We start from the raw sequence: 24265 nt of genomic DNA, 5'->3' as shown, positions 1-24265 counted from the left end.
GTAATTATTTTCTCCAGCTGCTCTGCGGCACAAATCCTCCCTCCTGTGCACCTCAAGGTGGCTCCTTCATAGTTAGAATGAAGGACAGGGGTAGCCTTTCTCCATGCTGCAATAGAAACAGGTTGGAGCAGAGCCTGGGGAGCCCTTCTCTCCGTACTCCATCCCCTGCTAACCTACCCATGCTGAGGCGTGCTGGCCTCTTGCACTGGCCTTGCTCCAGCTCTGTGGCCCATGGAGCTGCCTTTGTGTGCCTCAGCGTCCGTGCCCCCTTCTCCTGAGTAGTGGAAGTTAGACCCAGTGGCAGGAAGCTAGCAAAGCAGTGGTTCAGAGGGTGGCAGGGTGTGTGGGGGGGAAAGAGACGGGAATGCAGTGACCCTACTGGCTGATCCTTTCCCCTGCCCCTTGTCTTGTGGTGCCCTAGGCTGATGGCTAATAGGTTTTGCTTATGCCCTTAGGGAATGCCCTGCATTCTGTGACTCAGAACCTCGCGCGGCTACAGGCCTCAGAGCGAGGCAAGCAGAGCTGGCCAGAGCCCTAATGGAGCAGGATGGTGAGTGGGGTGGGGCTGGGAAATACTGACCCATGTCAATGCCCATTTAAAAGCAGGGGCTGGCTGGAGGCACTGTAGCCATGCAGCTCCTTCCAGCTCCCTCCCCCGGTAGCTCTGCCTACACACCTCTGTCCTGCCCCGCCAAACTCCCAGGGGTTGCTATCAGTAGCAGCCTTTCCATATAGATCCCTTGATTAGAGAGTTGCTGATGGGAACTACAGCAAGCTGCTGTTTACAGCAACGTTCCTGCTGCCTCCAGCAAAGGGTTAATTTTCCAGTGAGCAGTGGGGGCTCTTGGACTCTGAGTGACTCCTTCTCCCTTGCAGGAGTTCTGACGTCGGGTGACGGTTCCACCCGGAAGCTGAGTGCCTGGGAGAACGAGCGCAAGGCTGGTCCGCCAACAGGGCTCCTCTGCTGAGAGTGCGGAGGAGGCAGGCGGGCGCCTGGAGAAGGGGGTCAGCCAGCTGGGGACGGCGGAGGACGAGGAGTCAAGTGGGCAGGCGGCCTTAGCTGGGCTGATCTCTGGGTTCCTGTTACAGACGGTTTGCTTTCCCTGCCCAAGGGTTAGAATGTTAAGAGCCGAAGCATCGGGGCTAATTGGCCTCTCGCTGCCCGTGGAGACTCTGCCTCAGTTTTGCTTAAGGCTGCCTGATATTTTTACAGAGCCAGCCCTTGTCTGTAGCAGCCAGATTCCCTTATGCCCCTTCCCACCACAACCCCTCGTAACTTGTTCCTTCAGTTTGGTCTCTGCCCGTGGGCCGACCTAGCAAACATGTGACGCAGAGCAAAGGCCAGCACAGTGGCGGCTGGTGGGGTGAGATCCTGTGATTTGGAAATGGGAGAGTTGGAGGGGGTCTCCTGCCGTTCAGTGTGCTGGGCCTCCCCTTTGAGACACGATCAAACAGCCCCAAGCTGCAGCCCTTGTAGGATCTGAGAGATTGAACGTAACCTGCTGTGCAACTCTATCCTATAGGGAGCTCCTACTCCTGGCAGCCTGCAGCAGTTCAGCTGTTAGCTCCTGCCTCCTTGGATGCCGGTATGGGATCACTTGAGTGTCCTGCTGTACCCGGCAGGTCCCTCTGTTTGGTTATGGGTGCAGACCCCCCGTCAGAGCTGACTTGGCAGCTGGCCCTAGATCCTTCTCCCAGTCCACGAAATGCCCACATTAACCCCCCAGGGTAGCACATTTCAAAGGCCTTGCTCCTACCAAGTCAGCGTGCTCCCAGAAGCTTCTGCCACAGGCAGCAGCTTCTGCCGGTGCAGCACTGGCCCCTTTGAATGGGGGATCCAGGAGCCACGTGAGAGGAGGGCATGTGCAGCTCTTGCCTGATGTGAGTTTATACCATCCCCAAGCACTTGTGTGTGAGCTATGTGCTCTGTGCTGCATGCGGGGCTTGGCCCTGTGATTGGTGCTATAAAACCCGCCCCCAGGGTAACACCTGACCATGGGCACCACATCCCTCCCCTCACATCTGCCCCTGTCTGAAGGCAGTCACAGGAGACCTTAGGCAGGCGTCTAACACCAGGAGCCTGTTCCATGGGGCATCCTCTCCTCTGGGAACCCGTTACCTGGCTCCCCACCCTCAGCCCCTGGCTCCTGTTCTTGTGCCCAAGTCTCTCTCCTTCAGACTTGAGCTTGGGCCCAGTTGGTCCCTCTGCTTGGTGCCTCTGCCGCCATGAATGGGCTTCCTGCCTGCCGTCTCTTGACTCCTGCCTTCCCTTCATGGAGGCTGCTTGTCCCCAAGGCAGCGGGCAGGGCTGCCCTCTTCTCCCTGCACTCTGGGAGAGCAGGAGGGGGCCTCCTGTTTTCTCCATAGGATGGGCCTTTGAAGCTGCTGCATGGGAAGGCTCGGGAGAAAGCTTGGCCCAAGGTGGCTCAGGCTGGGCACCTTTGGAAACCCTGGCTTCTGTCTCTTGAGGGGTGTGAGAGGCACCCTTCCTCATGGCATCTGTGGGCCTGAGAAACCAAGCATGTTGCCAGGCAGCTGAGTCCTGCTCTCCTCTGGGCCACGGGCAGCCAGGCATTCTGTTCTCCTTGTGCTTCTCCAGCCTCCTTTGCCATCTCCTCCCGCTGGGCCCACAGGAGGTCCCCTGCTGGGCTATTCTTCCCTTCGTTTAGTGGACTGAAGCTTCATCTCCTTCCTTCCCTCAAAGAACCCATGTGGTTCAAAAATGTTTCCATGCAGTCCTTAGCCCCCGCATTGGCCCCTCGGCATGAGAACGCTGGGCGTGGGGGTTGGACTCTTAGATACTAGTGCCCTGGGCTCTTGCAGGGTAACTGGGAGGGGTGTGGGACACAAGGGGAAGCTGCAGAGGCCTTTTCCCCAAGGAGGCGGAGGAGGTGCTGTGGGTTGATAGCACAAGAATGAGATGGTGAATGGGGCTCTCCAGGGAGCTGAGTAAAAGACCACACACTCACACTCTCTTTCTTCGCCCCCCCCGGCCGCCGCAACCTTAAATGCTGCAGGCCTCGGACACTTCCCTCTTAACTGCCGGGTGCTTTTGATGCCATTATCTGTATGTGGAAATGGATAGTCTTCAGCCTGTGTTCCTGCTCCAGCCCCCGGGAGTTGGAAATGAGAGCTCCGGGAGCATGGGCTGCTGCAGGAGACAGACTGCAGCGTGCACTGGCCCCTCACATACACTGCTCCAGCTCATGGAGATGTCTTGGCCACTGGCTGCTCTGACCTGATGCTGCTGCTGCCCCTGGGAGCTCTCACAGGTCGTGTTCACGTGGCTCAGGGCACACTGTCCAAGTGACATGATTTTTAATGCTGTGTAGTGATTCAGGGCAGCCTTAGTTCTTGCAGCCCTCTGGACAATGACCATGCCCCTGTGATGGGTCTATGGTGAGCTGGGGAAACTACCTTTCTCTTTGCTGGTAAAGGGGAAAAAGCTGTATTTTATTTTTAGATCTTGACCACAAACCCCAAAGTGCAATATCTGCTGTGACTCCATCCTCGGAGCCAGGATCTCCCCTCTGCTCTGCTGCCCAATGCCAAAGAGACTGGGCCAGACAAATGAGAGTTAATCTCTGTGCCGGTGGAGCACTGAATTCACTATGCTTTGGTGTCTCCAAATGTTCTTGGTTCATTTCTCAGAGCAGCGAGGAGGGAGGTGAGTTTGCCACAGCAGCATGCTCGGTTGCGTGGCTTTGTTTGTACTTCTGTTTTTTCTCTTACATGTGAGACCAGAATTAATGTGCACTGTGTTTGGGGAATAAATCGGTGACTGGATCTGTCTGCACTAGTTTGGTCGGGTCGCCAGTTGCATGTTGAGCAGTGGGCTAGAGCCAGGTGTGAGCAGGGCTCCCTCTACTGTGGCTGTGGGGGAGGGCTTGGCGCATTGCGATTGTCCCTCTAGCGTGCCTAACTCCCGTGCTGGAGCAGTATCTCCATCACCTGCACGGGGAAGGGAATTGCTGGGGAGAGGTGGGAAGGAAGAGGTGGTGGGAAATGCTCACACATGGGGTGTGGTTTTCTTCTGCTAACGCTCAGCTTGCATCTAGGAATGGGGTGGGGGTAAAAAAGTAACTTTTAGGGCACCAGTTGAACTTCCCCTAAGCCAGGCTGATCAGGAACCTGCATGGCCCTTGGAATAAGTTAGAGCCACCTCAGGGCTGCTCTGCCCTGCACTTGGCTGCCATGGCCCCCTAGGCATCACTGTGTTCAGCCACATTCTACACAGAGCAGCATAGAATGGAAAGACTATGGGGCTCTCTAAACATTTGTCATTGAACCCAGACCCCCTTCCACTATAAGCCTGGTCCTTCACATACTTTCATATGGGAATGCTCTGTACACATGTAAATAGCCTATTGGCTTCACCAGACCTCTCCATTGGAGAGTGGTTACAGGGTCAGGTCTTAGGGTTTGTCTACACAGGGATATTGACTGACTTAGCTGTCGCGAAGTAATTCTGCTATCGTTAGGCTGGTCAGCGTCCCTCTGTAGACAAGCTCTTTTGCAGGTGTCTTCATCAGCCTTCAGGGGTGAGAAGAGGCTGTGCAGGAGGCAGTACACGTGTCCCCAGCTGCCCACTAGCTCTTACTGTTTTGCAAAGATGGGATTTTTCATTGTGATTTGTTAAACAAAGTGCAAATCACTCAGCTTGATCTGTAACCCAGCAGCCAGTACTCAACCTCTGCACTGGCTGTAGGGGCTCTATGGAGGAGGCAAACAGGGGGCATGGAGCTGTGTTTTTTATAAGAGGCTGAACTATGCAATAATCTTAGAGACAAGGTGGGGGAAGTAATATCTTTTACTGGACCAGCTTCTGTTGGTGAGACAAACTTTCGAGCTACCCAGAGCTCTTCCTTAGACACACAAGGTGGGTACTATCCTGGGGCAACATAGCTACAGCATCGCTGCAAACGCTGATCGTATTGTCTGTCACTTGGAATCAAATAGAAATCGCAAACCTTTGCGATTCTTCCCATATACACACAGTTCCAAGGGGCACATCTTTGGCACTTCCTGACATGCTGCCTACTAGCTCTAGGCTGGTTCTGCAGCAGATCTGACAGCAGCATGTGGCGTGCTGGGCTGTGAGATGGGCTGACCTAACAAGGGAGCTTCTGGGCTAAATTGTGCTGCCTCCCCCTCTCAGCCTGATCACTTGGCCATTCCCCTTAGTCTGTTTGTGCCTTTGGCCACTTCCACTGAATAAGCCTCAACAGCCCCAGCTGTGGGAGGAGAGCTGAGCATGTGGCAAAGTGCATTACAGATGGGTTAGAAATGGTTTAAGGCTGCGTGGGCTTGGCTGCAGTATTGATTGCAGGCTGGAATTTAGGCCATGAGCCTAGCTAGTGACCCAGGGCCTGATTCTCATCTCAGAGTGGTCCAAATCCCCTGTCAGACTGTAGCGGCTTTCACAAATCGCTCACTCCAACCTATAGCCCATCTGTGCAGAGATGATGCCGGGGAGAGTTGGCTTAAATAATTGTCTGGTTTTTAAAGTGGCTTGAACTTAGTCTCTCTCCAGCCAAACCAAAGCTTCCTGATCAGCACGTTCAAGCCTATATGCAGGTGTCCTATGCTGTGGACTTGACGGTCGACCCTGCCTGTTCCTCTAGAGTTGGCCAGTACTGTCCATGTGCCACATAGCTTCCTGACTACTTTCCGCCTAGCTGGCAGCAGTGGCAGATTTGGAGTTAGTGGGGCCCTGGGTGCAGCTTCATTTTCAGGTGTCCCCCGCCCTCAGGACCCAGCCAAGAAGAAGAACATTCTCTTATCTTCCCCCCATTTTTCATTCATTTTTTTTCTTCATCCTCCTCCTATATTATAAGTAACAGGAAGTGAATGAAAAAAAGGGATGCACCTGGATTGGGGTGCAGGAGGGGGTAAGGGGTGTGGGCTCTGGGAGGAAGTTTGGGTGTGGGGTGCAGGCTCTGGCCTGGGGCAGGGCTTGGGGTGCAGCTTACCTTGGGCTGCGTGGCTCCCAAAGCGACCGGAGTTGGAGAATCGTTCCATGAACTGCAGTGGGCTTTGGCTCAGGCTCAAACGAGAGACAGACTCTACAGCATCATACTAGCATGGAGGAGAATCTGGCCAGCCCCATGGCTCAATAGGGTGAGAAGCTGCCTGCTCTGAGGGTGTGGGCCCAGCTGAGTGAAATACAAAGCCAAGGAAGAGCTTGTCGTGTTTTGGATTCTCTGCAGGGGGTTATTAGTCACTCCCAGGGTCAGCAGGGTTTGATTTTTCACCTGCTGCTCTGGTTAAGGAGTGAACATGGTGCTCTGTGCAGATGGAGGGGAGGAGGGTGCCAGCCAGAGCCACAGGAGTGAAACCCCAGGAAGAAGCCAGTCAAACACTTGACTGCTTGATTCGGGTATTCAATGCCCAGCTCATGCCCTGGAGCTGCTGCCCCTTTCCCTCTATGCCCAGGTGGCTTTCTCCCCCCACCCCCACTTAGCCCCCCAAAACAGCAGTGCACATTTCCTTTGCTGAAAAAATAAACATTTATTTACAGGTGAAAAGACAATGTGCAAAACGCTCTGGTGCTCCTTAGCAGCTGGCCAGCTACCGAGGGCTCCTGCAGAACTCCCTCCAGCCTCAAACCCGGGTGCAGCTGAGCCCAGAAACAGCTAGAATGGCTCCTTGCCAGCCTGTGAAATCCCAAGAACAATCCCTCCCACAACCTCCTGGAGAGGCTGCATTATCCAGCCCCTCCACAGAGCACTACATTGGCTGGGGCACTTAGACACCGCTTGCTACCAAGAGGCCATGTTGGCAACTTGCCAGGAGCCTAAGGGGCCACCTGGACATAAATTGCATAAAGTGGGAGGTGGGGGCAGCCTGCCTCCTCCCTGGGAGCTGTGGTCTGTTCTGCTGCTGCTGGAGCATTGCCTGGGGGGAGCCGTGGTCCCTACCGCACGCATCCTTCTCCTGAAGGTGAGGGCAACTACGGGCAGCATTCTGGCAGCTGCTGGCATCTGCCCCCCTGCGAGGAGGCACGTCCCTGCCCTCAGAGGAGAGGGCTCAGAACCCGAGTGAGGCAGGCGTAGCTCTGGCAGTTGGCAGCTGGTGGGCACGATTCTGCTTTTGTCCACTAGGAGATGGGGAAATGCAGCCCTGTAAAGGAAGGTCTGTGCATAAACTGCATGGGCCTGAGGCACGTGGGCAGCAGCGGGCGACACCACCGGCATGATTTACAGCAGAGCCCATGGGGTCTGGGGCTCCCGCCACCTCTAGAGCACCGGTTGCAATCCGCCCCAGACCAGAAGCTGCGCCCAGCGGAGGGCTCTGGAATGATCTAGGAGAAATGCCTTGCTGGTCCCAGCCCACTTCCTCGCACCCCAGGATCCACATCACAGGAAGTGACCATTGGCTTCTTCCCAGCACCTGCAGCAAGGACGCAGAGGACTGGCTGGGCTATGGAGACTACACGCCCGTAGTCCAGGGTCAGGAGGCCCCAGGTTGGGGCTGAGCAGCAGACTGGACTCCAGCCCTGACAATCTGGATTCAGGGAGCCCAGAGAAGAGCATGCTCTGCACTTCCTCCGGGCACGTAGCTGACTGTACTGCCCCAGCCAGGCCATTGCCACCTGGGCTGGAAGCAGAACAGTTTGCAAATCCAACCCCTTGCTTGGCAAGCTCCAGAATCTCCCGCCCTTCCCTATCGCCAGCAGCAGAGTTGCTGAGCACGGAGGATGGGTGAGCCTGCCTGACGGGAGCAGGCTGCCTGTTTAGCTGTACCAGCCTGGCACTTTTCAGTTGCTGCAGCCATGGAAGAAAGAGGGGGGTGAGCACTGGCCAAGGCAGAGAGGAAGGAGTGCCCAGAGGTAGGGCACTAGCCTAGGACTCATGAGCAGGTCTGCTTGCGCCTAACGTTAGAGCTTGACCCAACCCAGCTCGATCACAGCCGACCAGAACCTGACCTGAGAGGGGCAAGGTGTTGTCATGACTGATGCAACCCGACCTAAACGCTCCTATCAGGTTACCAGGGTCTAACATAGTCGGACCACTCAGTGTTAAGAGGTTGCCTGCCCCAAGCCTGCCCCTATGCTATACAGGTTACCCGCCTCAAACCCAACACTTGGAGGTGGATGTGGCTCAGGGGACCAGTGTCTACTGGCGAGAGCCAGGTTCAGTGCCCAGCTCTGCCCCTGCCTTTCTGCCTGACCTTGGGTCACACATGCATCTCTCTAGCCTCAATTGTTCATCTGTGAAAAGTGGGGACAGCACCAGTCCTGGGAGGCAGGGCCGTGCTCAGAGGATAAATACATTAAAGAGGTTGAGGTGCCTAGATGCTATTGTGAGGGGGGTTGGCTAAGACAGTTCTGGCTAGTTCAGCTGGGCAGGAGGCAGCTCTGAAGAGGAGGGGAACAGCAGGCTTTTGGGCTAGCTGGGCAGGGCAACGGGAAGGAGAGGAAGGCAGATGATGATGGATCTTTGACTTGGATATACCATGGGACTGGGGGAAGAGGGCTGAAAGCCCAGACCCAATGTGCTGAAGGAGTTGAGTGATGCAAAGAAACCGTCTGGGTTTCTGAGCTCCCACCTCCCCCTGAGGCAGACCTCGCAAGGCTAGACAAGTCAGCTGAGCCGTGTTTCGCCAACCACTCTGGCTTCCCTGCCACTCAGCTATGAGACATCCGTGCCAGGCAGTCCCAGCCAGCCTGCTGTTCGCATATGGGCCAGTGACAGGCAGGCAACCTGCCCAAACCCACATTGGGGTTCCCTGGGGCTAAGCATACAGGCCTGTCCCAGCCCTCCAGCTTCTGAAACGTCTCCCCGGCTAACAGCTGGGGAGAGCAGCACCAGAAGAGGGAGCAGAGTGTCCCCGATTTACAGGGTGAGAGCTGCACCCCCATGGATCAGATGTGTGAGCCTTCCAGCTCCCCGAGTGGAGGCCTGGATCAGTTCTGACTAAAGGCTTAGCCACAGGCCTAGCTCCACTTGCAGCCACTGTGTCCGCTACCGCACAGCAATCACAGCAGCATCTCATTGCTGCAGTCTGGCCTGTCCTCGGACAGTCGTGACCCCGTCAGACTCCATCCCCATGTGCTGAGGTTTGCGTGTCTCACTCCAGCAGGGGGTCCGGTGACAGCAGTGCTGCTGGGGATGGAGGTTCGCTGGATGCAGTGCTGCCTGATGAAGGGTGCATCCTGTAGAGGTAGATTTTGGGTGCTGCACCCAAGGGTTGGGTAGCAGAGGACGCGAGCAGGAGTCAGGAGGCTGTTTCCTCACACCCTTGGTGTCCTGTTATGCAGTGCAGCATAAACAGCAGGGTCCTATCTCAGGGCCTTCCATGTCTTCTGAGGGTATCTCCAGAGCCGTGTGTCCCTCGCCCCATTGGAGCCTCAGGAGTGGCTGTTCTGCAGCAGTGTAGGCCTGCAGGATCCCAGCTTCTGCTCCACAGCTCAGGCAGTGCTTGCACCAGCACCCGTGGTTGCCAGATGCGCCTATGTTTTGGAAACAGGTGCTTTGCCCTGCTGCAGCTCCAGCTGGGCCCATTGTTCTCCATCCCTGGACTGGCCCTCCACGGCATCTGGTGCACAGACAATCCCCAAGGCTCTCATCTGCAGAGATGCAGTACAAGGCACATCCCCTCCAGGGCTCGGGAGCATGGCAGGCCTCTTGGCCTACTCCCCCAGCCATCAAGCTGGAGGCAGCCCTTCTCCTGTGGCTTTCCCAGGCAGGTTGCCCACGGCAGGGCAGTATAGCCATCACTGTGCGCAGCAGAGCGCTGGATGGTCAAGCTTCCAGAGCTGCCATTTCTTCTTCATTTCTGACTTCACCTAGGAGGGAGGAAAGGAGCTTGTGAGACATTCTTCCCCTTCACAGCCTCTTGGGAGGTTCACAGCTATTGCTCCAGGCCTGCATAGGGTTTACGTTCCATTAGCCCCAGAGGCGCGGGCTGAACTCAGCACACGTACAAGGCCCTGGCCTCAGTGGAGTTGCTGCAAGGAGGGATTTGGCCCATGCAATAGGAAGAGGCAGGTCCTGCCCCAAAGGACTGAAAAACAGCATCGCTGTGTTCCTATGTGAGCCCCGGGGCATGCTGGCCCACGAGCAATGTGGCCACAGGGGATGGGAAGGCCAGTTCTGCAGCATGGCCTAGGGCTGCCTTCTTGCTTAGCACAGAAATGCAACTTGCAGATCTGAGCTGCTGGGTGCTCTGATTGAGACAGAGCATTGCATTCTGGGAGCTGTGGGTGAGGCCTCCCCTTTGTATTAAGCATGGGTGTGGCAGCAAAGAGATATAGATCTCTGGACTCCTGACTTGGTGGTCCTGGACTGCAAACAGGTTGGGAGTAGGGGTTGCCAACCCTCCAGGATTGTCCTGGAGTCTCCAGGAATTAAACATTAATCTTTAATTCATTACATGTCATGAGATGAAACCTCCAGGAACACATCCAACGAAAACTGGCAACACTAACTGGGAGCCATGCTATGAGGCAGCCCCTACCCAAGCTAGGGTGGATGCATCCAATAAAACCTGTTTGTTTTTTAGCTTGACAGGCTCTTAGTAGAATCAAAGGCTCCTAACCACCCAGGCTATCCAGTGGTGCATGGTCTCTGAGTTCAGGGCACAGCAAATCAGCAGTAGCTTGGCAGGAGAGTAATGGAGAGAAGACCCAGGGTTGGACTACAGAGCACAGTTCAGGTTAGAGCCCCGACTGCAGGTGTTTGCAGGGCCAGAGAGCAACCCCTCCGCAGGGAGCAGGACAAAGGGGCACCTACCTCTTTATTGGCAAAGCAGTACAACACAGCGACCAGGAAACCCTGGAGAGAAAGCACAGGGGTGAGCCAGGCAGCACAGCGACCCTCCTCCCCATTGAGAAGACAGCCTGGCTTTGCCAGGCCCTGGCAACTGCTCTTCAGTGCATCCCACAGAACCAGTTTGGGACGCAGTACGCCCAGCTACCCCAACTGGCTTCAGCTGGAGGGGAAAACCCACCCACACCGTGACACAGCGGCAACCCGTCCCAACGTGCTCACCTAAGTCACCACCCCCCCAGCCGGTCATGGTGCAGCGTTACAACAGGACAGGGAGAGTACGGTTCCCGAGGGGCAGCCCTCAGCCCATGGGTGCATTCCTCAGGGACAGGCCCCTGGCCTGTGCCTGCCATGGCTACGCACTGCCCAAACAGGGGGCTCTCCTTCCAGCGCATGCGGATGTCATCGCCAGCCCAGCATGCGGGCATGTACACCTCTCTAACAGCGGGCAGGGATGGGCCTGCTATTTCCAGGCTGCTCCAAGCGATGGGATGAGGCAGGTAGAGCCCTGGAGCGCCAGGCCAGCCACACAGTGCTGTTACATACACGCTGAAAGGGGTGGGCCAAGCAGACACAGTCGGAGGTGACTGGAGTGTGGCACAGCGCGACACTTCAGGTGTCGGACACCAATTCGCACCTTGCAGCTGCTGGGACAGCTTTGCAGGGGTCATCAGTGCAGGGCACAGCCCAGCCTGTCTCCAGCCCAAGGAAGGCACATGACTGTGTGGGCCCTGAGGCTCCTGAGCAGCAGCCCAGCTCGATGCCCCATTGCTCCCCAACACCAACAGAGGAGCCAGGAGAGGGGCTGCAGCTTGGCTAGCAGGGCTGATGGGCTAATGTGGCCAGACTGGAGGGGAAAGGGCCATGCTTCCCCCGGCTGATGGTGGCACAAGGAGGGGAAGAGGGGGACAGGCTCTCTGCTCCTGCTTGAGGTGGGGATGCCGCAGCACTCTCGGCTCACCTGAAAAGAGTTGAGGAAGAGGGTGAAGAAGACTTTGATGTAGCGCAGGATGCCCGTGGTCTGCTCATCCGTGGCAAAGATGAAGACCACCTCGTGGATCCCAAAGAGGGGGATGAGGGTCAGCGTGGCCTTGGCCAGCCTGAAAGAGGACGAGATCCCCCTCCCAGAGTTCATACGGAAGGGCCGGGGGGCCCTGTGTTCAGAGGGGCAGGAAAGCGGGGGTGGCATGTGAGAAAAAATACGGTAATGTCTGTGCTGAGGGCTGGAGGAGATAGATGGAGTGTTAGTCCCAGCCTGGCCTAAGGGTCTGGGGTAATCGCTGCCTGCCCTGCCTGGGAGTGGGGAGGATTCACGAGCTACCAGCCGTGTGGTGCTTTGGAGCTGGGAAGCGGAGAGTCAGCTATTGGCGAGCAGGATGCTGCTCTGGGAGCAGAGCGGGAGGAGCTGGGAGGAGCTGGGACTGCCCTGTGTGAAACGGGAGGCGATGTCCTTCCAGCCCCTAGAGGGGCCAGTGAACCCACCCACTCAAACATCATCGTTGCCCCTGCCTGCAACCACTCCTGCCCAAGAGGGCAACAGGTCCCAGCATGCTGTGCGGTCAGGCTGCTCAGCTGAGCTGGAGCATGGCATGCTGGGATCGGTGCTCAGCATGGGCAATGGTGGCCACAACGTGCTCCATTTGGTACCAATGATGGAGGAACCACGAGCCATATCCCCACGTTGTAACGAGACCCTCAAGCCAGGCAAGTGGGCAGTACAGCTTTGGCATCCTAGCCTGTAGGCATATATGGGGGGAGGGAGTGTTCAGGGGCCTGTGATACACAGGTCAGAATTGATCTGTTGTGCGCGCGCACACACACACACACACACACACAGACATACACCCTGTGCTAACAGCCACTTGCTAGCGCAACCTGCTGTAATGGCTGACAAAATCTCAGTCCTATTTGCATGACAGTGGGTTGTGTGGCCAGATCTCCAAGGGCATGCTTACACTGCAGTGTGAACCCAGGCTCGGACTCTGATTTGAGCCCAACCCCCGCTATGGTCCACACACAAATCTGTCCAACTCAGCCAGCAAGCACTGAAGCCCTGGGTCCCACCCAGGGGATGGGTCTGAGCCTGCATCCCACTGGACTGGGATCCAAGCCCTATCATTTTGCAATGTGGCTCAGGCGGTCTGTGTAGTGCAGGATGGAGGCTCTAGCGAGACCCAGGTCCAGGCTTACAATGCAGTGTGGACACGTGCGCAGGCTTGGACACACCAAGTCCACGTGCGTGGGTCCCACCGACCTGGGTTTACAATGCAGGGGAGCTAGATCCAGAACAGCCGGCGCAGCAGGCACCCATTGGGAAGTCATCCCCAGCAGGTGCACACACAGACAGCTCACCGCAGCTTGTAGTCCGCATAGCCTTTCTGGCTGGCACGCAGCTTGGCCAGGATCACCTTGAGAATCCTCATGAAGATCAGCAGATTGATCTGTGGGGGGAGAATGCGGAGGGTTACTTCTGTATTCATCCAGGGGGCTCTGCATATTGTCTGGGCCAGCCTTGGGGGGTGCGTAGGCTGAACACCCCCCCTTTATCCTTCCTGGGCTCCCCATGTCACTCTGAAAGTGACGGCCTCTGAGAGCAGGGGCAGCTGAACATGAAGGGAAGCGGGTCACGCTCAGCACCTCTGGAGGAACAAGGGGAAGGGACATGCAGGGGGTAACAGTAACAGCAAGAATATCTGTGGAGCAGGGAGCAGACGAACATCCCCAGAGACTCAACAGTGAGCCCACTGGCAGGCCTGGGGAGCCACCTGGCCCCCACTAGACTCACATAGCCCTCTCCCAGCATGCACTGGGCTCAACAGATCATGTGGGATGGCGTCTCTGGGGGCCTGATTCTGCTTGCCCCGACATCCAGGTCAGGAATCTGGAGGGGCCAGGGCCAGGACCCCACATACAGGTGTTTCTCTTTTCATCAGAGGGGTTCACTCGGGTTAGTTACTTGGCAGGGACAAGTCTCCTTTCTTTGTCACCCCCTAGTGGTTAGACAAGGGGACTGCAAGCCAGGTGTGGGTGCTTGCTCCTGACTGGCTGAATGCTCCCCAGTGCCTCACTTTCCTCAGCTCTTCAGTGGGACAATGATGCTGAGCTCCCTCCCAGGGCAGGCTCGTGGGGAAGTCACTAGGGAAGGGTGCATTGCTGTGGATTAGGGATGGCGATTTCTACAGCAGGAGCTGCTGGTATCATTGGGCCATGTTCAACCTCTGAGCTGAGCCAGACTGTCAGTGACTGCAGAGGACTAATTGCTGTCATATTAGAGACACCATGCCTTATATGTAACCCCCGATCACAGGCCTCTGAGATCACCTACCAGGGACGCCAGCAGGATGGGGATCCTGATGATCCACCAGTAGGCCATGTTCTCATTCAGAGCCCAGCACCTGTGGCACGAGAGAGGCATGCTGTTAAACATCGGGGAGCCAACAGGCAGGAGAGCTGTGCTTTATCCACGCTGGGGTGCACAGCCAGAGCGGGCCAGGTGAAAGCGCTGCCACTGGATCACTGGGACATCCCGGCGGACCAGGAATGACTATCACCAGCTGTGCCAGCCTGCCCATTTTCTAGGGGTTGGAATCCTTTCCCATCTCACCCACCCGCGGAGCTAACCCGTCTGCTTCCAGCAGGGGCCAGGGCAGGGACTGCAGGAACCTGGTGGGCTGTGGGCTAGTGAAAGACAATCTCTTTCCCTGCCCCACACCCTGGAGGGTGCCTCTGAGCGGACGCAGCAGGAGCTTGGAAGGTCAGGCCTGTGTTTCCCTGACAGCTGGAGCTCACTACCCCCAGGAGTCAGCCCACAAGTCCCACCGGCCAGGCTGGGGATGGGCTCCTTTTCATGTCTCCTCCTGATGGTTGGGTTATTGAGGCTGAGAGCTTAACCCCAATAGCTCCATGGCTTGGCAGATGGAGCTGTTCACTCCTGGGCACTGTTCCAGGGGCCCAGGTCACCAGTGACCAGCCCCGTTTGGTGGCTTGTGGGAAATCAGGTGGGTGGGTCTTTGTTCTGCTCCCACTATGCAGAGACCATCCCAGAAAGCACCTCCAAGCACAGCACTCACTTCCCCACCAGGGAGGCCAAGCACTGACCAAGCCCTGGAGGCTGAGCTCTTCCCTCACCCCTAGGGGAGTCAAACCAGGACTGGGGTGGGCCGTGGCAGTGGAGGAATCAGATGCCCCGCTCCCCAGAAGTCAATGCACGTTCATTTCAGTGGAAGAGCTCTCCCTGCCTTTCCCATGGCTGCTCCCTGCTAGAACCCAGGCGGCATGAAGCATGGAGCTTTGGCTTGCTGGGGAAGCAGAGCGAGGAGCGTCTGCACTTACTCTGCATTCTCCTTCAGGTATTTGGCCACCAGCCACGGCACCACAAACACCACGGGGGTTCCTGCAAGTCACACAGCAAACCCTATGAAGACCAAGCACCTGCCTGAGCTGAGACGGCAGCTCTCACAAACTCGGGGGGGGGGGGGGTCCTACCCTCTCTCCCCACCCAGATCCACACAGGGACCTGCCCCTGCCCTCCGGGGGATTCTTATCCCTGAGGGAGTGAGGACAGGCCACGACCCCAATCCTCCACTTTCCCCACCTAGCGAGGATTTCCTGTGACATGCATGCACCACTAGGGGTCACCACTCATCCATGTCACTACGTTACTAACCCTCCTGGTGAGGCGCTATCAGCTGTGAGCAGTGATCCTGCTTTAGGGGCATGAGCTGCTCTCTGATGGGCATGTAGAACTGAATGGAAACCACTTGGATGTCAGTCCATTGCCAAGTCACCGAGGTGGGGAACCTGGTGGCTACTTGCCCACTTGGCCGAGTCTCTGCCCTCTTGAAGCGCCCCACATTCCCCTGTGCTCCCCGATACATCCTCTGTAATTCTAGTACTCACTTTGGCAAACACCATACACATGTATCCCCAGACCCATGCCCGCCCGCACATGCGACCTGACCACACCACAGGCCCACACCCAACTCACTCACCCATGCCACATGCATCCCCACACTGCCTACCCACACCTCATGCCCACACCCTCACCACGCTGCCTCCTCATGTGCACACCCCACACACACACACACACACACACACACACATGCACGCCCAGGCCACCATTCACACTCACTCCCATCTTCCTTCTCACCCCAGCCTAGGTACAGGTAGAGCGTGTAGTAGTTCTTCTCGGAAAACACCGCTCCAATCAGAAGCTTGTACAGGTAGACGGCTTCCACCAGAAACCAGTAGTGATTGGCTAGAATGCAGTATTGCATCATGACTTGAGCCACCCGGCAGCCAACTGCAGCCTGCGGAGAGGCGCCCCAGAGAGAGAGAGATAAAGTAACTGTGCAGGAAGAGGCGACTAGGATGCTCTGAGCTGGGGACCTGGGGCTACAAGTGCAGCCAGTTGCAATATGCTTAGAGCACTGTCCATTCCCACCCGGGAGTCTCCATTAACCAGCACACTCTGTGCCCACCATGACACCAGGCACGGCCCGCCGCTGGGTAGACTAACATGGATGTGACCGGGAGTGGCAGGGAGAGCCAGGCTACATCACCCCACCAGAGGGCGCTCTCCCCTGCTGCTCTGTTGTGGTGATCCTGTTCACATTCAGGGCTTCATCTCCCAGAGCAAAGTGGCCAACTCTCATCCTGTCAGAGACACGGCCAGGCGGGCTACTGGGGAGAGATGGGAGGGAAGGCACAGCGGATCTTGGCCAGCAGGGGAAACGTCATTGCTTGGCTGAGTGATAGGGTGTGGGAAGCATTTGCAGGGGCAGCGGGTGGTTTGTTAAAATAACAACAACCAGTTCTACGGCACTTTTCTATCATGACACCCATTTTACAGATGGCAAAACGGAGGCACAGAAAGGGGACACAGTGTGCCCAAGATCATCCATCAGCAAATCCAGGGAGAGAACCTGAGTCTCCTGAGTGCCAGGCCAGTGCTCTAGCTACTGGGCTACCCCACCCTGAGGAAGGGGGAAGGGATCCATCAACTCCAATTGTGGTAGGCCAGTGAAGGAGGAGCTGATTTCCCCTGCTTTGTTGGGTGGAGGTTTTTAAGCTTGCACACGTATTGCGGTGCTGATTTATGATCCTCAACAGCTTTTAAAAATTCACCTGTGGGAGACTGGCAGCACCCCCCTCCGGCTGAGCCAATAGATGCACCCGCCCAGAGGGTTCCTCTGAGTTCTCCCAGGTCCACCTAGTGGTTGGGGCTGGGGGTGAGATCTCTGGGTGCTGGTGGATCTGAGCACCGATCGCATCCGCAGCCCCAAGTCAAGCCTCCCTGGCCAGCTGTCAGGCTATGGACCTGGGGTACAGCAGGTAGCCACCATGGCTGGCCAGGGAGGGGGGGGGCGCAGGCATTGGCACTTAGATGCCACCCCCACCCAAGGAGAATTTGGTTTCTTGGTGGGCTTGCCTCGTTGCTCAGCAGCGCTTCCCAGTCAGACACATGCAGGATTTCCATGCCCCACCGCTTCTCCAGCAGCGCGTCTTTAACAATCACTGAGATGGCCCGCAGTCCAAAGGAGGCAAAGAGGTTTGCGTGTATGTAGTTGCGGGTGCAGCGGAGTTTCCTAGGCCCAGGGAGAGAGACGGCTTTCAGCGCTGGAGAGCTGAGGAAAAAGAATGCACCTTCTCCCCGGGAAAGGGCTCCGTAACCTAGAGCAGCCCAGCCTCTCCTGCATAAGGCACTGCAGGCCTGGGGGGAGCGCTCAGCTACTGCCATCCGACCCTCTCCAAGCAGGATTAGGGAAAGAGGCAGGAGGGCTGGCTGTGCCAAGCTCACAGTTCATTCACTGCCTACTTGTCCCAGCAGAAGGCACCGTAAGGGATGGTGCAGGAGCTCCCCTGAGATGCTAGAGTCAGTCGCAGCAGCATTGCGCGCAGTGCCCAGCACAGGATCATCCCTCCCCTCCATCCCGTCCTGCTGGAGAGCCCCGCCCCGCCGCATGCCCTGCCAGCGTGGCACACACAGCACCCGCACCCCAGGCTCAGGCCCTACCTGAAGATGGTGAGGATGAGCAGGGCAGAGACCAGTGCCAGGAGCGACAGCGAGTATCCCACCGTGTAGAGCACCTTGAAACTTACCATCAGCCGGCGGGCCCCTTCCTGGCATGGGCAAAGGGGACCCGGTGAGGCAGACAGTCAGTTCTGCCACCCCTGCCCCCATCGGCCTCCCCGCACTCCAAGTGCCCACTGGGGGATGCGCTGCCCTGCTGAAACAGAGTCCCATGGGACGGTGGGCTTGGGTCCCTGGGCTGCTGGAGCCTGACCTCACACCCTCCCCACCCCAGGGAGCTGAGTCCTGAGCTCCCCAGCCTGGCGAGGGCCTCTGAATGGCCTCCACAATGACCCGGGAGTGGGGCTGAGGGGCTCAGTGGGAAGTTGTGACCACCCCCACCCCAGCCAAACAGTGGAATTCGTCATGGAGGGGAGAGCAGGGAGTGGGGGGTCAGCACCCCAAGAAGGGAGAGGCGGCATGTGACTGAGCAGAGATGGGGAGGGAGCTGTGCACCTGTGTTTACATTTAACTCTATTTCTGAATGGCCTCCCCTCCCCAACATGCGTTATAGCACACCCATCCCCACTCCCATCCTCCTGTGCATTATTACACCTCACCACCACCTATCCCTCTTGTTTCAGGCTCCTGTGTCCCCCCACTCACCAACACTCCTCCCTGCCCAGCCTAGCCCAGGCCTGGCTGGGCCCTAGCACACGCCCCTGGGGTGTCAGGGGACTGGCGCAGAAAGAGCCAGGGGCACCCCCCATCAGGTACAGCAGCCTCACCTCCTCCATGGTGGACTCCATCTCCTCCTCGCACTGGGAGTAGTCCCTCCATGGCTGCGTTCCATTCACCATCACCCACTGCCCATCTGGCCCACACTTGCGGCTCACCAACCCATGTTTCACTGCAGACACAGAGCGCACCAGGGTCACCTTTCAGCCTGATTGCCTTCCCCTGGGGACTCCCCTCAGACAAAAGCCTGATCCCCCGAGCTTCCCACAACGGGCAATCCTGGGGACAGTAATAATGTGTATAATAAAGCAGCCTCTAAGAGGAGTATGTTTGCAGTGTTGTAAACATACTCAAATATTAGAGAGACAAGGTGGGTGAGATGGTGTCTTTTACTGGACCAACTTCTGTTGGTCCAGTAAAAGACAAGCTTTCCAGCTTTCCATACAAGCTTTCCAGCTCCACAGAGCTCTGCTTCAGGCCTGGCGAAGAAGTCAGGGGAGTAGGCAGATAGTTAAAGAAGGAAATGTGTGGCTGTTCTAGGGTTGTGTTGTGCATTGTTGGCAACTGTGGAGCTATTGCCAGGATAGATGTGTGTTGGCTGACTAAAGAGGCCGTTAATACTCAAAGAAGTTGGAGTACATTTGGTTTAAGCTACAATCTATGGTGATGAAGTGGAGCCGACCCCTCAAGTGGAGACACACCCAGGTATCACCAAATGAAAGGGTGATACCTAAATCTGTCTCCACTTGAGGGGTCGGCACATACTAATGTAAGCATTAGTATGTGCATTAGTATCCTCACAAACACCAGGGAACTGGCTGCAACCTTTGGGACCATTTAACCATTTAATCCGCAAATTTGGGCAGAATAATGCAAAATATTATCTTATTTTGTCACTGCTAATGCTATGACTGATGAAGGTAAGCAGAAAGCTATCACATTCAGCAGTGTAGGGGCCTGTTAACCCCTGAAAAGCCTGGAGATGAAACTTTTGATGAGCTAGTAAATCTGTTAAAAAACTATTTCAACCCAACAGCCAGGGAACAGGAGAACGATTTAAGTTTAACTCTCAGTCTAGGAAATAGGGGGAGACAGTAATTTGTGTCAGGACTGAGGAAACTCCTTCAAGATTGTAATTATGGTGTAACTCTGACACAAATGCCAACAGACAGATTAGTTTGTGGCATGAATGATGACAGAATGCAAAGGAGATTACCCTCTGAACCACAATTACATTTGAAACAGCTCTGAAATCAGCCCAGGCTATGGAATCTGCAAAGAAAAATGTACAGGATTTACAAATACAAGTCACAGAAGCCTTCAGAAGAGCATTCAGGGAACACAAGGTACTGTGCACAAAATTGCCAGGCAACCTGGGAAAGTGATCCAATCAGTAGCAGGGAGTGTTATCATTGTGGAGGCAAACACACCCCAAAGGTCTGCAGATTTAATCATGAAAAATGTCACAATTACAGATTGACTGTTGTTAGAAGATGTTAGAAGACCATGTCAAAATAAAACCAAGCAAGCAGAGGCATAAAACCATGATGAAAAGCAGCCTCATAGCCATGTACTGGAGAAGGAAAGCAATGAAAAAGAAGAGGAAGAAGTGACTTATCCTATTTATAGTATTACTGAAACAAATATTCCTAAAGTAGATCCCATTCATATTGGACTGACTGTAAGTGGGGGAAAAATGCACAGTTTGAGCTCAAATATGGGATGTAGCATGACTATTATGAACCAAGAAGCATGTGAGACCTTGTGGAAAGATAGCGAACCATCTCCAGTGCAGAAACATAGGATAAAATCATAGAATCATAGAATATCAGGGTTGGAAAGGACCTCAGGAGGTCATCTAGTCCAACCCCCTGCTCATGGCAGGACCAATCCCCAACTAAATCATCCCAGCCAGGGCTTTGTCAAGCCTGACCTTAAAAACCTCTAAGGATGGAGATTCCACCATCTCCCTAGGTAACCCATTCCAGTGCTTCACCACCCTCCTAGTGAAAAAGTTTTTTCTAATATCCAACCTAAACCTCTCCCACTGCAACTTGAGACCATTACGCCTTGTTCTGTTATCTGCTACCACTGAGAACAGTCTAGATCCATCCTCTTTGGAACCCCCTTTCAGGTAGTTGAAAGCAGCTATCAAATCCCCCCTCATTCTTCTCTTCTGCAGACTAAACAATCCCAGTTCCCTCAGCCTCTCCTCATAAGTCACGTGCTCCAGCCCCCTAATCATTTTTGTTGCCCTCCACAACAAATGAAACACTGTAGAAGCAATAAAGATACTGGGAACCACCAATGCAAAGGTTTCCCACCAGAGCCAAATAAGGCATCCACCATTGCTCATGGCTGAAGGCCCTGACCCAAAGTTGCTCGGTCAAGGATGGTTGGATGAGCTTTCACTGGACTGGAAGAGAAAAGTGCATCACTTTAAATCAGAAGATAATCTAGTTCTGGAAACTGTTTTAAATACATATAAGGAGTATATAAAGATGAATGGGGCACCTTAAAAGGCACGACTGCTAAAAATCTACATAAATGTCATGCCTTGTTATTTCAAACCCAGATCTGTACCCTCTGTTATGAAACAAAAAGTTGAAATTAAAAAGACTAGAGGCAACTGGTATTACTGAGCCTGTTCTTCTTTTGTATGGCATTTGAAAACCAACAGGCTGGGATTATAACTGAAACTTGTGAATCGAAAGCCATTCTAATGCTTTGAGCCAGGTGGATCCTTCTTGTGCCACCACCATAACCGTGAATGCGACAGTTGTCTGTAATGAGTTGCATGGTTTGTACCTCACCACAGTGACAATTCGGTGATTCTTTGATTTTTCCATCAGTGGAGAAGATAGCTGCACCTTCTGTGTGTTGTCTGCATGCGGTTGAGTACAGTCCACTGCCAATGGGGAAGGCAAAACTCCGGGACTTCCTTTGGTGGATCTTCAATCAGGTCTTTGTTTGGGATATCACAAGCATCCCAGAATTTGAACCAGTGAGTGCTGGTGTCCTTTCCATTGGCCTGTAGCATCCAGAAAGACTTCCCGTAAAGTTTTCTGAATGGGCTGCACCAATAGTACCAGTGTTAAAGCCAGATGGCGCCGTACCATATCTGGGGACTGTAAATTGCCTGTAAATAGGGTCTCACAATTAGAACAGTACTCAATTCCAAAACCTGAGGATCTGTTCGTAGTTTTAGCAAGAGCTATGTTAGACATGAGCCATGCCTATCAACAGATGGACTCTTCTTCCAGGACAAAGAACTAAGACACTAAATACTCACAAAGGCCTGTTTAAAAATAATCAGTTTCCTTTTGGGGTGTCCTCAGCTCCTGCTATTTTCCAAAGAAGCATGGAGGGATTCATTCAGGGAGTTCCACATGTGGTTTGGGATGGGGTGTCTACCCCCTCCCCCGCAAGCCTGAATAGGTGAAAGAGGCCAACTAACCTTAGAGGTGGCACGTGGAGAAGAGCCAGGAACTGATAAGGCCTAATGGCTGACGAAGCCCAGCTGGGGTAAGAGCTGGGCTAGGCTTATAAAGGGAGGAAGTTGGTGGTAGGAGGTGGGCAGCAGGGAGGAGCTCTGCAGTCACTCCCTAGAGAGGAGGGGAGTTGGCTAGGTACAAGGAGGAGTTCTAGGGGGAGAGTAGGTCCTGGGATCCTGCCTTCGACTGCAGACTCAGGCAAGAAGCCGAGAGGGGTGAAGTAACCATGGGGAGTGGAGATGGGCCAGAAAATAGAGAAAAGAGTTAAGAAAGAGGCCAAGGCGTGGCAACAGGTTGGAGGTTGAGCAGACTGCAGTTGCTGGGCATAGGGTCCCTGGGCTGGAACCTGGAGTAGTGGGCAGGCCTGGGTTCCCCTGCTAGCCACTGGGAAAGTGGCACAGATTTGGCAGTGGATCAGAAGACTGCCTGAGACAGTTGATCCAGTGGGACTTTGATACCCTGGAAAGGGAGGGCTATAGTGACCTGGCCAGAGGGTCGAGTCATGAAGAGGGAGCACCCCAAGTCCAGAGAGAGAGATCACAGAGCTAGCAAATGAGCAATGGAAGGGGGGCACCAGACTGGATGAGAACTAACCCCCCACATGTAGCCACAAGGAAGCACCACAGCAGTGAGGGTACCCCACGGGAGGCAGTATATTTGGATGGTACACTAATGACAGATACCACTGACACAAAATAGTTACAACATTTAGCAGAAGTGCTAAACAGGCTAACGAAAGCAGGTATGAAATGAAAGTGTTAGCCCAGATTTACCTGTGGTGGCCAAAGATGGATATGGACATTGAGAGTTGGGTACAAGCCTGTTAAATTGGTCAAAAGAGTTGCAAAGCTTCTACTGTGACACCACTCCATTCTTGGTAGTGGCCAGAGCAGCCTTGGAGAACAGTACACATCGATTATCCTGGACCATTCCTGGGGAAGACTGTTTTCAGTACTAGTGCGTGCACATTTCAGATGGGTAGGAACCCATGAATACATCCCCTAGCGAAGCCACCATAGAAAAAGTAAGGACCAGTTTTAGGATCTATGCTTTACCTGAAATGCTTGTATCAGATCATGGAAGATGTTACTAGCACGGAATTCCAAAAATTTATGAAGCAAAACAGCATTCAACAAGTTACATCGACACCTCCGTCCATCCTCAAATAGGTTATCTGAATGGGCAATTCAGACATTTAAAGAGGGTATTAAAAGAATACTTGGTGGTACTATAGATATGAGAGTGTCTCATTAATTGTCAGATAATACAGCAGTCTACTACAGGCCTGTCCCCAGCGGAGATGTTAATGGGAAGGAAACTAAAGTCAAGGTTAGACCCTATGCATCCATTCTTAGTGGGGAAAATACAGCAAAAACAACACAAGCAAAAGCAGCAGATATGCTAAAAAATGTAGTTTTACTGTTGAAGTCCTTTATGCTAAAACCTTTGGTCACAACTGGATGCCAGGGGCCATTCAAGACGTTAAAGGACCAGAGTCCTACCCAGTAATTCTGGGAGATGGCACAGTTGTGCGCCAACATGTGGATCAGCTGAGAAAAAGGAAGTCTGGAGGGGAAGCCGCCAGACACAATATCAAGTGTTACAGACAGACCTCATGAACAGACGGTTGAAGAATCACAGAATGACCGGTCTGACCCAAAAGTGGGTCCTGAAAATGCAACACGGAAGGCGGAATCCCCTTTTGCAGAGCTTGAACTGTGGGGTTCTATATGGGAGAAACGTCCACCTATCTGTTTAAAAGATTATATAGCGTAACGGTGACTGAGTGCCTCTTTACACCGTTTTACTGTTATTGGCGATCGGAAATGCATTACCAGGTATTCTTATTGTTTTGTAAGTTGTGTAGTAAATAATTAAAAGTGTGTGTGTGGGGGGGGTTATAATGTGTATAATAAGCCAGCCACTAGCGTAGGGTTGCCAGGTGTCTGGTTTTCAACCAGAACATCTAGTCAAAAAGGGAACCTGGCAGCGTCCCGTCAGATGCTAAAAGTCCAGTTGGCTGCAGTAACTGGCCTCTGCCACTTGGGCCACATTTGGTTTACGCTACCACAGGGACTCCCTCTGTTGGGGCCTATGGCTGGTTTAGTTTGTTGCCAATCCCCTACAGTGATGGGGGAGCCACAAAGGGCTGACAGCACCACCGCAACATTCAGATGCTTCTCCCAGCGTGGAGTGAATGAGCACAGCCTGGCACATGGCTCTGTAAGATCAGGCCACAAAGCCAGGCT

General features: G+C 54.5%; 2 protein-coding genes across 6 annotated transcripts in view; one reads left to right on the top strand and one right to left on the bottom strand.

The window, feature by feature from the left end:
- ANKS3 (ankyrin repeat and sterile alpha motif domain containing 3) overlaps window positions 1-3779 on the top strand; it is a 28175-nt gene extending 24396 nt beyond the window's left edge. For all 5 annotated transcript variants that reach the window (XM_074965702.1, XM_074965699.1, XM_074965701.1 and 2 more), the window contains 2 exons: window positions 456-550; window positions 877-3779. In XM_074965702.1, the coding sequence (XP_074821803.1) occupies window positions 456-538 (83 nt within the window). In that variant the 3' untranslated portion in view covers window positions 539-550; window positions 877-3779. The remainder of the gene's footprint in view (window positions 1-455; window positions 551-876) is intronic.
- Window positions 3780-6497: 2718 nt separating this feature from the next.
- The window catches only part of LOC141994449 (glucagon receptor-like), a 41557-nt gene continuing 23789 nt past the window's right edge, over window positions 6498-24265 (bottom strand). The window contains exons 5-14 of the mRNA XM_074964682.1: window positions 18573-18694; window positions 17788-17894; window positions 17203-17359; window positions 15922-16081; window positions 15105-15165; window positions 14098-14167; window positions 13125-13213; window positions 11734-11872; window positions 10737-10778; window positions 6498-9790 (exon numbers count right to left, since the gene is read on the bottom strand). Of these exons, the coding sequence (XP_074820783.1) occupies window positions 9719-9790; window positions 10737-10778; window positions 11734-11872; window positions 13125-13213; window positions 14098-14167; window positions 15105-15165; window positions 15922-16081; window positions 17203-17359; window positions 17788-17894; window positions 18573-18694 (1019 nt within the window). The 3' untranslated portion in view covers window positions 6498-9718. The remainder of the gene's footprint in view (window positions 9791-10736; window positions 10779-11733; window positions 11873-13124; window positions 13214-14097; window positions 14168-15104; window positions 15166-15921; window positions 16082-17202; window positions 17360-17787; window positions 17895-18572; window positions 18695-24265) is intronic.

Source organism: Natator depressus, chromosome 10 (genome assembly GCF_965152275.1).
Source record: "Natator depressus isolate rNatDep1 chromosome 10, rNatDep2.hap1, whole genome shotgun sequence".
NCBI classification, from domain to species: Eukaryota; Metazoa; Chordata; order Testudines; family Cheloniidae; genus Natator; species Natator depressus.
This window is presented reverse-complemented; position numbering and strand designations above follow the sequence as displayed.